Source organism: Ixodes scapularis, unplaced genomic scaffold (assembly GCF_016920785.2).
Source record: "Ixodes scapularis isolate PalLabHiFi unplaced genomic scaffold, ASM1692078v2 PGA_scaffold3__209_contigs__length_174095766, whole genome shotgun sequence".
NCBI classification, from domain to species: domain Eukaryota; kingdom Metazoa; phylum Arthropoda; class Arachnida; order Ixodida; family Ixodidae; genus Ixodes; species Ixodes scapularis.
The window spans coordinates 102,204,991-102,221,496 of record NW_024609868.1 but is presented as its reverse complement, the minus strand read 5'-3'; the positions used below and the strand labels follow the sequence as shown (position 1 = coordinate 102,221,496).

Here is a 16,506-nt window from a genome sequence, read left to right as displayed (position 1 = left end):
TGACACGAACGTCCAAAAGAAGCGGGTAGTGTCCAATCATAAATTATTTTTATAGTTTTTTGTTTCACTAAAAACCGTTTTCTGTGAAAAAAAAACACAAATTAAAACAAAGTCGCCGATCAAGGAAACCAAAACACAAAGAAAAAATCAAAGTTAATTACCTTTTCGGGATACACCCACGTATATAAACTCACATTCCCCTCGACGACCGCTCAGGTCAGCGCCATGGAGAAACTGGTCGAATATGCCGTGTTCGCCGTCTTAATGGTGGCAAACTTCGGTCTCGGTCTTTACTTCTCGTTTTACAAGAAAGCAAGGGAGGTGACGGCCGAAGAGGTGTTCCTGGGAAGCAACACCCTGAAGATGCTTCCACTCGCTCTCTCGGCGCTGGCGTCTATCATGTCTTCCCTGGGTATCATCGGAGTCACGGGACACGTCTACGCGTACGGGCTCCACGTCTACTGGAACCACATCTTAGCCCCCATCAACGCTTTGATCATAGCCTACATCATCATCCCCGTCATCTACAAACTGAAGGTGACTTCAGTGTTCGAAGTAAGTCCCATCTTTAAAACAGCGTTCTTCGAATGCGTTGCGAGTGCGAGCTGAACCAATACCACTTAGTATAATCGAAGCCGGCGAAGAGCCTTATTTTCCTCGCGTAATGTCGTCCCACTCGGATGGCACAAACTCCGAGTTTCCTTCGACGGATTGGCTGGACACGAGGCAGATCGCAATGCCGACCCTCCGTTCGTATCCAAACTTTGTCTTAGCATAGTCTCACTGAGATTCCATCGCAATGCTAGTTCATGGGCTTTTATTATTCGAGATAATTAAGCGAGCAGTTAATAATTTAGACCAAATAATGCAAACAAGAAACACGCGGTAGTTGTAACCTAGCAGACACATACTCCTTGTATGAATGTTTACGGTCGTTCCAGTAACCATGCGGTCCCTCGTGAATTCAAAATTTTAAATGTTCTATTTCTGTGGCGGGAGAACACCCTCTAATACTTTTGTATTTAGTCTACTTTTACCTCAAACGCGCAAATAAGGTATTACGTAAGGAGAGCCATTGAATGCAGAAACAAAGAAAAACAGGCCTTCGAAAATATATCTCGATAGAACCAAACCAAAACTAGAGATATTACACGTATTAGCGACACACCTGGTAGATCGCAGTCAAAACACGGGTCCACCGCCACCTGTCACATTTCGTGTGACCGTAAATGTCCCGTGTGTCCGATAGCTATTCACTGCCTTCGGGCATTTTGTTAAATGTGCAAAAGATGTTTCTGTAAATAAGATTCTCGAACCAGCACTAGTAATTCTGACCACTTCCTCAAGTATCTGGTTTCATGCATGAGACATAGACTCTTCACTTATTCATTCATTCATTGATTCATTTGTTTGTTCATGTTCATTAACGACTGATAATTAGAATAATAACCGCAATCAATAGTAATCATGAAAATAAACATAATAATTATTTATTCAAAATAAAGGAAAGTACACACTCACGTCAACTTAAACAGATGTGTGCCCTTTACTTGAAAAATGTAATGGTTAACAATTACAATTTACCGAGCATCAACTGTAATGGATTACCGTTACAAATTAGTTTAGTTGAACAGTATCGAAATACGTGAATCGTTACGTTATGACTTACTTTCACGTTACTTTTCTCGTGTGCGTATCCACAAAACAATAGAAACACATTTTGATGTTTTCAAAAATGTTCTGCAATACTAATTTATATTTCTCATTATGAAAGACCTCGTAAAAATAAAATAACGAATTTGAGAAAAAGTAATGTAGGTACCAGGCGGGCACTCCGTTCACCTGTAAGGTGACGAGGCAGCGGTAGCTGCAAACACACCCGCCATCCCGCTAGCTTACGGCCACCGGAAATGATGTCTGGAATTCTGCAGACAAAGCTAGCGTTGCGCATGCTCAGTAGCAGCGTCTACCTCCGCTAGGAGATTCGGAGGGAAGGAGCCGATCTAGGAAAACTGCCTTTTGAAACGGGCCCTTCACGCGTGAGTGCAACGTCTTAAAGCTAGTATCATTCCTGTAGCTCTGACGCACTGTCAGCTTATGCAGCATGCAGCAGTGAAGAATGCATGGGAGCGAGCACACATTTTTGAGCTTTGATTGAGCTGGTAATCGCACACTCATAGTGTTCCGGTTTTTGTATAATGTTAATGTTTTAAGAAGGAACGTGTAACTAAAGTAATGTGTTACCAATATTTTTTAACGAAATTACATGACTAATTACCGCCGCAAAAAGCAAAGTGGCAATTACAAAGTTACCTGAAAAAGTAACGAATTACTTCTCAAGTCTTAGCTAAAATCAATGAACAACCAAATGAATGTGATTAGGCAAAAAATATACTTGACTAACAAGTTCATGTTATTGTTATCCGCAGCAATAAAGTTGCAACAAAATGTGCGAATTGAAGGAAATAATTATCTTACGATTTGAGTAAGAGCGCAGGGTGTTACAAAACAGTATAGATTATTGTTTTTTTACTTTTTTCAGTACCTTTGCATGCGTTATGGCAACACTGTTGGACTCACTGCTTGCGTGATCTACTTCTTCCTCAGCGTAAGTAAAGCACGTAAAAAATAGCTTCACTAACGTCATAGTGTCCATCCTGCCAGTAATAGCTTCTAAGATACAATGCCATAAAACAAATATTTTCAACAAAGCAACCGAGCGTGCTGCTTAATTTGGATGTTATATATATTTGCTTTGGAAGTGGATACGTTCCTGCTTCCTATGTTTTGGTGGCGTTTATTGTTTAAAATTACTGCAAAGTTTAATCATGGCGACCAGTGCATATGATTTGAACGGCGCAGCACCATGGCTGAAATAAAGTTGCCATACTTCTGATCACCAACAATGTACATCGGATTGCGAGATGTGGAATCGTGACACTATAGACAATATTCGTTTTAGACGCGCAAGCAGGCGCGAGCGGCCCTCTACTCTCATCACCGGAAGGCGCTTGTCGCGCAGGGGACTGCGGAAGTCGCGGTTGTAAGCAGCATTCTGTACAGCCTACATGACTTCTATGGGCGTGCAGTTTGTTTTTTCGTCGTGTGTGGGATTTAACAGCGGATGTAAAATAACTATCCATATGAATGGCATTGACCCCGTAAGTGATGACGTCATAGCATGGCGCTCAGCTCCAAGCAAACCGTTGCCAGAGTCGTTGTTATGGGCAAATGCATGGGGGCTCGGCTTTTGGCTAGAAATTGCCTGATACAAAAGTAATATTTTTCTTTATGAGTTAAGTCTTCTCATTGTTCAATCGTGCAGACTATTGATGTGGTCTCAATACCATAAAGCGAAGACTAAGGTGTGTACTAAATTTTCACCACCGCTTTTACCTTGTCAGCAGAAGGCACAATAACTTCGTAAATTCGGCGTTTTTTTTTTTTTTTTTTTTTTTATGGAACATGCGGTTGCGTCGAATGAAGTAGGGGACGATCTACGAAGCTTATATTCTCGGGGTAAACTTTCTGCGGGATTTCGGAAGCGAAGAGTGCCCGTACACAGCTTTCATCGACGGTCCAGATGCGTGAACGCGCGAACGCCTTTCCGTGGAAATCGCTTCCGCAATATTTGGCAAGTTGAAAACACTGTGAGGCCGAATCACGTACGGCGACGACGTGAAGTGTATCAAGGTCGAAATGCAGGCCAGCCCACATTTCAAAGATCTCTGACAGCACAGTTCTATTCAGCAACATTTGTGAGATCAAACGGACTGTCGGTAACATATATATCTTGCCGCGTGCATGACCGAGTAGGAACGCTTCTCGTTTTACTCCGCACCTCCACCAGAAATGTCGCGGATGCAAAAGGCTCGACGGGGTTAAACTGAAAATAAAGGTTCAATCGGCAAATCATGGCGATTCAACTTTCTCAAGATGTTTTACCTTTCGTTCTTATTTTTTTATTCCTCACTCTGTTTTTTTATTTCTCTCTCATACCTTCTTTATCACACTCCCTCCGATTACCTGTTTTTCTTTTAGAGCGCAGCTCTTAGGGGCCCGTTTCCGGCTTGAGCGGCGTCGGCGTCGCCGTCGGCGTAACCGCGCGGTGCATCATGGGAAATGTCCCATAATGCACCGCGCGAGCCCCCCACCGGGGTCACGTGACCTCGTGGGGGGCACGTGACCCCCCGGTCACGTGACTCCCCTGAGGTCACGTGACCCCCGCCGATGTTGCGTGACCCCCCAATGACGTCATCGTCACTGATGACGTCACCGGGATCCACATCGTCATCGTCATCATCACTGATGACGTCACCGGCATCCACATCGTCATCGTCATCATTGATGACGTCACCGGCATCCACATCGTCATCGTCATCATCACTGATGACGTCACCGGCATCCGCATCGTCATCATCATCATCACTGATGACGTTACCGACATCCACATCGTCATCGTCATCATCACTGATGACGTCATCAGTGACGTCACTGATGTCGTCACCGGCATCCACATCGTCATCGTCATCGTCACTGATGACGTCACCGCCATCCGCATCGTCATCGTCATCATCACTGATGACGTCACCGGCATCCGCATCGTCATCATCACTGATGACGTTACCGACATCCGCATCGTCATCGTCATCATCACTGATGACGTCAACAGTGACGTCACTGATGACGTCACCGAGATTCCCATCGTCATCATCACTGGTGAAGTCATCAGTGACGTCACTAATGACGTCATCGGCATTGGGGGTCACGTGACCCCCGAGGCCACGTGACCCCCCAAGGTCACGTGACCCCCCCTGGTTAGTTTAACCCCCCCCCCAGTGCCCTTCCCTCCTCCTCCTCAAGAGCTGCGCTCTAATTCGGCTTTACAGGGAGTTGTAAGCAGCTTTCATTTTTTAGAGCGCAGCTCTTAGGGGCCCGTTCCCGGCTCGAGCGGCGTCGCCGTCGGCGTCGGCGTAACCAAGGTCACCCCAAGGTCACACGACCCCCAACGTCACCCCAAGGTCACGCGACCCCCAAGGTCATCCCAAGGTCACGTGACCCCCAAGGTCACGTGACCCATCCTGAGGTCAGGTGACCCCCCGAAGTCACGTGACACCCCCCGGGGTCACGTGACCACCCCCCAGCGTCGCGTGACCCCCCGCCGAGGTCACGTGACCTCCCAGATGACGTCACCGGCATCCGCATCGTCATCGTCATCATCACTGATGACGTCATCAGTGACGTCACTGATGACCTCACCGGCATCCGCATCGTCATCGTCATCATCACTGATGACGTCACCAGTGACGTCACTGAAGACGTCAACGGCATCCGCATCGTCATTGTCATCATCACGGATGACGTCATCAGTGACGTCACTGATGAAGTCACCGACATCCGCATCGTCATCGTCATCATCGCTGATGACGTCATCGGAGTCCGCATCGTCATCGTCACTGATGACGTCATCAGTAACGTCGCTAATGACATCATCAGCATCGTCACGTGACCCCTCAAGGTCACGTGACACCCCAAGGTCACGTGACCCCCCCAGGTCACTTCACCCCCCCCAGTACCCTTCCCTCCTCCTCCTCAAGAGCTGCGCTCTAATTCGGCGTTACAGGGAGTTGTAAACGGCTTTCACTTTTTTTTCTTGTTTTATTTCTCAATCTGTTACGTTAAGCACGTATACGTTTTACTCTGATAATAATTTTCTTTCTTTTATCTTTTTTTTTAAATTCTCAGTCTTTCCACGCCAGTCAACTTTCCGTGGGGAAGAGGGGGCCGGTCAATCAGGACGGTGACGACCGATGATTGTGCTCGCCCGATGGAAGTCCCCCGGGAAGTCGAATAGGAAAAAAGAAACTAAAAGTTGTTCGATCCCGCTGAACACATGGCGACTTTTGTTGGCTTTACATTGGCCAGTGTGGCCACGTTTATTTTGAAACAAAACAACTCAACAGTGAGTGAAAATCCCAAAATTAAACCCCGTACTTTTGTTCCCAGTCTCCCATAATCGAATCGAAGCCAATCCTCCAGAATCTCCTCGGGGATCCTTTTATAGACACGCAGGGGCCTCCTTTCCCCTCAGGGACCGACCAATCCCTTCAAATTTCACCACTCCCACGTGGTACACTGTTCTACAATGGTCGGCAAGCTGCCAGCCTGGCGCTCCAACCGCCCAATGCAAACTATTTCTAAAGTCAACCCATGCATTTTACGCAGATTGGCTGGCGCCAACAGCTAAATTATTACATCGGGTAAAAAGCTACAATTTTACACTAAGCGGCCCAAAACCCTCTATATACAGGCATATTCGGCTAAATGCTACACGATTCTCCGAGCGCGGGCTCTCCCGGTCCCGGTCCGAGCAGACTCCCGAAAGCCGAGACGCTTCTTAACGACCGCGGGGGAACCGCTCCCGCATTGCGGCCGCTCTGGCCCCGCCGACACAAACGTAGAAAGTAAAAAAAAAAAAAATAAAAAAACAATGCCGACGCAAATTTGCAAAGATAAACTTTCCTAACAAAAATCATCTTAACTAATAAGCAGGATTTCAAAAACTTATCACCTCCCCACGAATAATGTTGCAAGTACACTTGTTGTTCGCGCAACATCAGTCCCACTGTTCGTCACTTCGGAGACACACAGCATCGAGCAAGACCCGGAGTCGTACATTCCAGATTCTACAATGTCCATATAGATATATTTAAACCCGCTGATCCCAAAGCTTTACAGTATGGGTGCAGACGCCACTAGGCACTCTATTCCCAATAAAGTTCGCACTAGTCAAAATAAACATTCAAAATAAAAAAATAAAAAAAAAACTATATCACTTGAAAAAAGAAATGCAAAATGCTCCAAGAAAGGAAACTACAGATAACTCTCAACGTCTCCGCCAGCGCTTTCCCAAAACTTTTTCGTGCCTCGACATGCACGTTTCGAAATATACGTGAGGATCGACAAACTTCTCCCACAGAGAATAGAGACTGTGCACCAAAAAATATTACGTAGAATATAAACTACTGAAGGCCGACCGAAAAGCAAAAGGAAAGTTAATCAGGAGGGATGTAAGATAAACGTAGCCTAAAGGCGAAACAAAACCCCAGTAGCCTTGCTAGCTACCCTCCTAATCTTGGCCATTTTGTCGTCCAGCTCGTCGCCATCGGAGACGTTCTGAGAACTGCCCGAGGCGGCGCGCAGTACACGACACTCGCTGATCCCGAGCTCAAACTGAAAGTCTGCTGTCCTCGCGTGCGAGCTTTGGCCACTGGCCGGAGTGGCGTCCTCTTCTCTGCGCCCATTGCGCCCATATTGCGCTCGCCACCTCGGCAGCTTCTTGCGTCGGGACTCCTCCTTCCGGAGTCGCTCGACGCAGCCTACTTCCTGGTCGTCAGCCTATGATGTACCGCCGGCCTGACCTTCGGTGACGACACGATGCCGGTAGCGGAGTCGGTGCCATCACCATCGCTCCCGCTCTCGCCTCCCTTTGCCACCGGATCACCGGCGAGTGCCTCTGCTTCGTCGGCGCCAGCTCTCCTCCCAATTTTCACTTCGCGGCCGCCGCAGTCATCGCCGTATGCAATCTCCTCGCGGTCTTTCTCCGGACTCATTTCAGTCTCAGCGCTCTCAAAACATGCCGGAGCGAGGGCTGCAAACTCCGGCATCGGCGCGAGGACGGCGCAGGGTTCTTTCGCGAGCTCTCTCATTTTTGTCGGGTCCTTCGAACTCCATTCTCTCATCGCCTGAATCTGGGCCAGCTTTATTTCCTTAATTTCGCGTTGGAGTCTAAGAATTTCAAGCGCTATAGCTGCCTACCTGCTACCTACTCCGTCCTCCGCCCCAGAAGAACCGCCCTTAGCCCCTGATATTGTGCTCTTGGACATTCTGAGCCTCGGAGGAAACAGCCCTTAGTCTTACCTGAGAACGACGGTCCTGCCGTGCCGTCAAATTTCGCCGGGGCGTCTCTGTGGCTCCCTTGTGTTGCCTCCTTTCGCGGGTCTCGAGCACTTGACTCCCGGAGCCTCTCACTGGGATGTCGCTCCGTCCGCTGCACACAACGCAACAGGCTATTGCCGCCGTCTTCTCACGCAGATATTGGAGGGGCTCACCATCAGCTCACGTCGTGGCGTCCTTCTTGAGTCCCTTGACTCCCGGAGCCTCTTGCTTGGATGCCGCTCCGTTCGCCGCACACGGCGCAAGAGGCTATTGCCGCCGTCTTCTCACGCAGATATTGACGGGGCTCACCATCAGCTGACGTCGTGGCGTTCCTCTTGAGTTCCTTGACTCCCGGAGCCTCTCGCTGGGATGCCGCTCCGTCCGCCGGACACGACGCAACAGGCTATTGCCGCCGTCTTCTCACGCAGATATTGGCGGCGCTCACCATCAGCTGACGTCGTGGCGTTCGTTCCTCTTGAGTCCCTTGACTCCCGGAGCCTCTCGCTGGGATGCCGCTCCGTACGCCGCACACAACGGAACAGGCTATTGTCGCCGTCTTCTCACGCAGATATTGGCGGGGCTCACCATCATCTGACGTCTTGGCGTCCTTCTTGAGTCCCTTGACTCCCGGAGCCTCTTGCTTGGATGCCGCTCCGTTCGCCGGACACGACGCAACAGGCTATTGCCGCCGTCTTCTCACGCAGATATTGGCGGCGCTCACCATCAGCTGACGTCGTGGCGTTCGTTCCTCTTGAGTCCCTTGACTCCCGGAGCCTCTCGCTGGGATGCCGCTCCGTACGCCGCACACAACGCAACAGGCTGTTGTCGCCGTCTTCTCACGCAGATATTGGCGGGGCTCACCATCATCTGACGTCTTGGCGTCCTTCTTGAGTCCCTTGAATCTTGGAGCCTCTTGCTTGGATGCCGCTCCGTTCGCCGCACACAACGCAACAGGCTATTGCCGCCGTCTTCTCACGCAGATATTGGAGGGGCTCACCATCAGCTGACGTCGTGGCGTCCTTCTTGAGCCCCTTGACTCCCGGAGCCTCTTGCTTGGATGCCGCTCCGTTCGCCGCACACGGCGCAAGAGGCTATTCCGCCGTCTTCTCACGCAGATATTGACGGGGCCCACCATCAGCTGACGTCGTGGCGTCCTTCTTGCAACCCGTCGGAGAAAGTCAGCGGGATCCTGTCGACTGCGCCAGTCAACTTTCCTTTGGGGGAGGGGGCCGGTCAGGATGGTGTGGCGACCGATGACGGTGCTCGCCCGATGACAGCCCCCGGGAAGTTGGTAATAAAAAAAAAGAATACTAAAAGTTGTTCGATCCCGCTGAACACATTGCGACGTTGGTTGGCTTTACAGTGGCCAGTGTGGCCACGTTTATTATGAAACAAAACAACTCAACAGTGAGTTAAAATCCCAAAATGAAACCCCATACTTTTGTTCCCAGTCTCCCAAAATCGAATCGAAGCCAATCCTCCAGAATCCCCTCGGGGATCCTTTTGTAGACACGCAGGTGCCTCCTTTCCCATCAGGGACCGACCAATCCCTTCAAATTTCACCACTCCCACGTGGTACACTGTTCTCCAATGGTCGGCGAGCTGTCAGCCTGGCGCTCCAACCGCCAATTCCAAATTCTTTCTAGAGTCAACCCCTGCATTTTACGCTCACTGGCTGGCGCCAACAGCGAAATAATTACATCGGGTAAAAAGCGACGATTTTACACTAAGCGGCAAAACCCTCTATATACAGGCACATTCGGCTAAAAGCTACAGGCTTCTCTAAGCGCGGGCTCTCCCGGTCCCGGTCCGAGTAGACTCCCGAAACCCGAGAAGCTTCTTAACGACCGCGGGGAACCGCTCCCGCATTGTGGCCGCTCTGGCCCCGCCGACACAAACATAGAAAGTAAAAAAAAAAAAAGAAATGCCGACGCGACCCTTGAAAGATAAACTTTCCTAACAAAAATCACCTTAACTAATAAGCAGGATTTCTACAAACTTAACACACATTCTTTCGCTCCTTTCTTTAAACATGTTTTGCTTTTAGTATTTGGGTTCTCGATATCTCGTCCTTCTCCTCGTCCGAATTAAAACATCAGTTTTAATTTGGACGAGCACGCTTCTCCACTAAGGTCCTCCACATGCCCGTGTCTCCGCGCTTTCTCTCTTCGTGATGTTTAACCAAGTACTGGAAGCCCTGTCGATCGGCGTGACGTCGGCGGCGTGATGTCAGTTTTGAATATTTTTGGCAGAGCTTCGAGAATGGCCCGTGCAGCGGAGTCGACGGTGCCAAAACCGCGAACTCGCCCGCTAACTGCTCTCGCAGTAAAATAGGCCCGTGGCTGCTTTGCTGTGCTCGAAACAGATGCTTTTTCTCGCTGTATTTTTAGCAGATCTTCATGCGTGTGGTCCTTTTCGTTAGACAGCATATTATTCATGCAATTAAATTTCCTTTTTATAAACAGGGTGAGTTTCCTTAAGCTTGCCATGTTACAAAAGTTTACAATAAAACAAATCGGATCATTGTGCAAATTATTGAGGTTTATACAGACGGCATTCTTTAGTCATTCCGTATGCGTTCGTCATGCGTTTGTCGCCTGCAGCAGGCATCTCGGTACGACTGAGGGATAGGAAGTTATCGTAGCAAATATTTCAGAAACAGCCGATTCTTGGCAAACGTCTGTCGTGGTAAGTGTGAAATCTAGGCTCTCTCTATATATTCTTTTTAGACGTTCAAATTCTGCATAAGATGTTTGGCCGATCATTCTTCCGGAGCGAAATCCAGTCCAATGTGTTCGTCCATAACAGCTCCCCTTGCAAATGTTTGTTTGGAGCGGTGACGTCACTCTTACTGGGCCAGTTGCAGTCCCCGAGAAACCGCAGTCCCCGCGAAGTGCGCGCGGGTGACGACCCTGTCGGCACAATATAGACGCGCGCTAAAGCGTCGATAATTCTAGTCTATACGCTGGTCGTAGAAAAACAGATATAGCGTAACAGTGTTACAAACGCTGTCTCAGGCTGCTAATTGTTTTTTTTTTCGGCGGATTTATGGCGACTTTGCACAGCCATTTCACCACCGAGCTTTCAACCAACTTATTAGGACTAAAATTTTGCAGCTGCATTTACAGCCCCGGCTACCTTTTATAAAAGTGCAACCTCGGAAAAAAAAGAATGACGAAAGGCAGCATGATTTAGCAACTAGTTCAAATGCCACCCTACTAAAAACTGTAGCCTTCGGCAATGGTCGATTTTATAATCGTTGTTGGTAAAGAGAACACAAACAATACTTTTTTTTTACCAGACTTTCTAATTTTACCGGAAATGAAATTAGAGAATATCATATTACTAAAGAAAAAGGGATAAAAAAGTTTTGTAAAAGTAGTGTTTTTTTGTTTTTGCTATACAAAGTCTTTTAGCTAACATTTGACCGGACATAAAGAAAGAAAAGTTGGTGCACGCTGAGCGTGTTGAACTAATGCCGCATTCATCACTTATGGAGAAAGTCAGGGTCATTCTTGCGATGCGCCATACTGATTATTGAACACAGATTAATTTGTTGCGCAAAACTTGTGGATCGTTCGGAAAAACATCCCATTGTGTCGTTTCCATAAACAAAACCCTTAGGCGTCTAATTCTTCAAGATTCACAAAACTAATTCAAAAGCCTAGAACGATATTTTGAAAGAAATACATGATTTTTGGCTACACAACTGCAATGCTAGTTGACTTTAGTCATTTGGGACATGAATTCTTAATCACACGTGCTTTCATTGAAACTTAAAAAAAAATAGGCACAGGAAGGCTAAATTAAAGGGACGATGAAGACGATTTTCTAAAATTGGGTTTTTAGGTTTTTTGGGAACCTATCATGCTGCCCAATTTTATGTAGACATTTGTGACGCGTATTTCTGTGCCTACGAAAGAACTGAAGAAACCGAAACTGAACTATCTCCATTATCATATCTGGACCTCTAAAAACGGAGGTGACGTAGCGAGTGACGTCAAGAGTGAATAGTTGGTATCGGTAGTATTTAGGAGATCGAGACTCTGGTTACCGCCGTGGGTTATAGCAGCGCGGTTACGCGGTCGCTTCGTCAGATCTGTCAACATGGACGACAATGCCGCGCTCGCGAGCGAGTTCAGTTCGGGGCTTCCGTTCAGTGACCTAACACCAACGGAACGGGAGTACGTATTTGGCGGCCTCCGCCATCACCCGACGGAAACCCCCCAGCCGGCTAAGAGCGGCCCGCAGGCTCCGAGCAGGAAAGCAGTGAGCAACATGCGCGCGGGGGAGACGAAAGCGGCGCGTTGCCGAAGGACAGGGACGCGGGGGAGATGCCGACGGGAAAGCGAGGGCAACCGGCCGTTCCGGAAACCGGTTCTTCTGCGGGGGACACTCCCCAAGAAGGAGAAAAAAAACAGCACCATTTTTGGCTTTCACCAAAGCCTTCTTCTCTTCTCTTCTTCTCTTCTTCTCTTTTCGTCGTCAAAGAACACGAACACCGACCCACACGTGAAAACTAGCGTCGCCCGAACGAATACTGTTCTTCAGTCGACCGTTAAAACAGCCATCTACAGCGCACAAATTTGGCATGACTACAATTTTTCAGAATCCTTCGAGTACCGTGTTCGCTAAGTAAACACGACACAGACAACTGAAACCAAAACCAAGCTTCTCCCGCGTGTTCCTTTTTTTTTTTTTGTTTGCCCATAGTTGCTCGGTGCCCGTTCCGCGTCTAGCGTAGCTAAGAGAAAAACAATTATGCTGTTCTGTTTTTGGTTTAGTAATCATTTCCGGTCCAATTTATGCATTTCATGGCTATTCAATCGGAAATTAGAACAGTATTCCTAAAAATTGCGTACCAAAACGTGACTCAGGGCACGTCTCTTGTTTCGACCAATCGCTGACGCCTCTCTTGTGACGTCGCGCTTCTTGCCCCGCAACGGTCACGTGAGCTCCGCTTTTCCTGGCTTCTCCCGCAACTCTCGGGGCGTCGCCCCAGTCGATCCCGGCACGATTAGTGCCGCGACTGTTTAATCGATTTGCGGACACAGAAGCGCCGGTTTCCGCTCAAATTTTAGCAACGTGGCCTGAGACGTGCCTGGAAGCCAGTTCAATCGCGAAAAATATCATCCGTAGTTGCCTTCATTCTCCCTTTAACGCAAAAGACACTGTTGGGTGTGTATAAACAAGCTCTACAAGTTTTTAATGAAGAAATGTTGCCCCAAACTTTTGTATTAAAATAAAGTCAGTCATAAGGTTGATAGCTGGGCTAGTTGGTAACCGTTGTGCATAAGGGAATAAAACAGCACAAAAGATACAACAGCGCTCTGTCCCGTCTTGTTTGTCTCATCCTTTTGTATCTTTTGCCCAGTTTTATTGCATTATGCAAAATCAGACAATCATTTTTTGTTGATTACCCATCTTTTTTTCAAGAATCTGGACAGGCTGTCTAGGACTTTGGAGGGTATAGCGTTTGTTCGACACATGTAGTGCGCACCAGCTTTCTTAAAACTTGGGCACACATTAGCTGAAATACCCTGATTCCCGATTCGATTTGACCGAATTCGGGGAACACTGATAAAACCGCACATTGGGACCTGTATTGTAGAGGAGAAAACAGCAAGTTTCACAGATAGAAAAGTTCCAGGTAAAAATGCATATTATCCAATCAAATAAAAGCCCTCACCGGTCGAACTGTCCGTGAAGATGCTTCTTTCTTCGGGAAGCACGCACCTTATCTAGTGCCTTTTTCGTATCGGTACTGGGTCGATCTGGGAGTATTCGGGTTACGCGCATGTTCGCTTTAGGTTGGGGAATCTCTTGCTCGTGCTTCGTTTTCTCCGACGTATGCCCCGATAAGCGCTAATCTATTGTTAACCATTAAAATGGATACATAAAAACACAGAAAAAAGCATTGAAATGCGTACATGTGGGACAGCTAATCAATCACAGGCTGCGAGAGACCTACAGTGATAGGTCTAATGAGTAGATAAATTTTCGTATGTTTATATTGTTCTGTGTTTCCGGCATTGATTTTTGCCTTTACGGATTGTGTGATCTGCTACCCAGGCCACTCAGCTATTGGTTGGGAGAAAAAAATTTATTTATTTACTTATTTATTTATATATTCATTGTATATGGCAAAAACCCTACGGGAAAAATCATCCTGAATCAGAACAAGAATAGACCCTCAAACAATAACCCTCATGTGGTTTCTGGAGACTTATTATCTTGACTGCTTGGAGTGACCAGCCGAACTGAGAGGTTGGCATACACCACAGAGCTCTTGGATCAAGGTAACATATCGGAAGAGGGCATAGACCTCCAACTAAAGCGCTGCCTTCTTTACCCAGGCTTGTTCGAAGGGGGCGTAGGAATTGTAAGTAATATGCATTTCCTGCACTAATTCGTACGTTAGTCTGTTGATGGCGAAGTTGATAACGTTGAGGTTTTACATACCGTCTGCGCGGACCTGCAATTACCGATACACTTTTCTTTTCCTGATGTGCGGCCAGCTAATTAGTGCCTGGTACAGAACAGAAATGCTATGTGCGCTATAATCCTATATTAGCGGAGCACGTGCTGCAGAGTGGCGCGATGAAGGAGGAGGAAAATAAACGTTCTTGCTAGTGTGATTGCCCCCCCCCCCCCCCTCCCCGTGATTGCCGTCATCGCCGAACAAACACTATGTGCATTTGAAAGACAATTCCACTTGTATTTATTTCTTGCATCACCGGCTTCGATTTTTATTTATCCTGGGTAGCGTACTGTGCTCAGGCGACTCAGATGTATGTTGGCACTATAACATGTATAAGGTATATTTATATATTTGTCTAGTCGATAGTACGTTTTTTAGTACAGTCGATAATTTTTATTGTTTGCCTTCAGAAAGATGTTCACGATATTACAGTCTCTGCTTTCTCACGTAGCTCCGTTCTTTTGGACCATATTTGTGTTTAGCGTGAAAATTTAGGACCTCAAAAAGCGCGAAAAAACCAAGGCAGTGAGAAACTTTACATTTTTGTTTTGTCAGAGTCTGGGTACCCTGGCCCTAATTTGCCAAACGAGTGCCAAAGTTTGACTTCACTGAAGGTACTAGTTTGGCTATCATCTGGAACCTTTTGGGTTTAAATCGGGAAACAAGTGCCATTTTATTAGTCTTCACTTCTGGTTATCAGGTTGTCAAAAGGCAACTTTCGGGCCTACACGATATTTCCAAACAAGTGCCAACTTTAGTCATTACTGCTAGTTACTTGGTTCAGCGTGTCATTTTGGCCACTTTGGCATTTACATGAGGAGCAAGAGAAATATTCACATTAGAAGCGCCAAAGAAATATACTCTGGCACTTAACTAACGCCTTGGAGCAAACCCGTATTAGACCCAAGTTAGGCCTATAGGATGCCAAGCTTGTGCAACCTGGGGCGTTACTCTGGCGTGCTACCCTGGCTTGTCAGTTTATTTCAAATATATTTTATATCACTTTTAAGAAGCCAGGTAAAACGACTGTTAAACCTTCCAGATATTTTTTTGTCAGTGCAAAAAGAGCTCTGCATTAAGAAAAGACACACCGAAGAGTGTTGGATGCAAACCATTCAGTCTAGAACGAAAGTTCAATTATTTCTTGTAACATCAATTAAAACATTCTCTTGATAGAATAAAACAAAATGTATTCAGTCGTAATTAAGAGATTTTACGATACGCAAAATAACGAGCCATTTTAAGGTTAAGGGTCCTATGCAACTGGCTTAACGGGTGGTGAAACAAAATATAGTGCAATAAAGATGCAGGCACACTGGAAATATCTAGAATAATACACGCAAAAACATTGGGCCTTTGTTACAGAGTGGGCTTATAGTATACGTATACTGTGAATGAGTACATGGCATAGAAACCACAACAAAAAACTATTATGTATAGCAAATAATATAATTCTTTTCCACAAATGAATTATATTTTTCAACTTCAAAGAAATTGGTACAGCAAAATACATTTACCGAAAATATTATTCTGCTATGGTCATTATAAGTAATGCTATTTTGTGAGCCTAGCTACTATATGTCATGAAGAATGTTCAAGGCGATTGTATTATTATTCATATTTGCGCAGCAAACTCTAGGTGCAGTTGCCATTTTTCCAGCCGCGGCAGCAGTTTCCACAAGTAAGTTTTGTACGTCCTAGGATAATATTACCTGCATTGTCCACCGGGTTTTTAATTTATAGTTATAATTTCAACAGAATGTTTTAAATAAAGTAAAATATTTTTGATCAACGAGTACTCGTAATAAAATCAGCACAATGCCAAACCATATAGGTAATAAAAATTAAAAAAAATATATATATTTACGGCGTTTTTTGAAACCTCCTAATCGGTATAAAACAAGACCAAAATATCGACGGATGTACGCAGCGACCTATCATTTTTAACAGAGGTGTTTTTTATATGTATATTTTATCTTACGAGCTTCGAAGGCTTAACTTCTTTCGTGTAAAAAATGAAGCCATTACCCTCGCCACAATCAACCGTGGACAGCGATGATTACGACCGAGTTAACAAGTGTTGTGCT

General features: G+C 46.5%; 1 protein-coding gene across 1 annotated transcript in view; it reads left to right on the top strand.

Moving 5' to 3' along the window:
- The first annotated feature begins 225 nt into the window (after positions 1–225).
- Positions 226–16,506, top strand: part of LOC121047679 (sodium-coupled monocarboxylate transporter 1) — a 36,340-nt gene continuing 20,059 nt past the window's right edge. The window contains exons 1-3 of the mRNA XM_040503132.2: positions 226–555; positions 2,543–2,608; positions 16,049–16,100. Of these exons, the coding sequence (XP_040359066.1) occupies positions 226–555; positions 2,543–2,608; positions 16,049–16,100 (448 nt within the window). The remainder of the gene's footprint in view (positions 556–2,542; positions 2,609–16,048; positions 16,101–16,506) is intronic.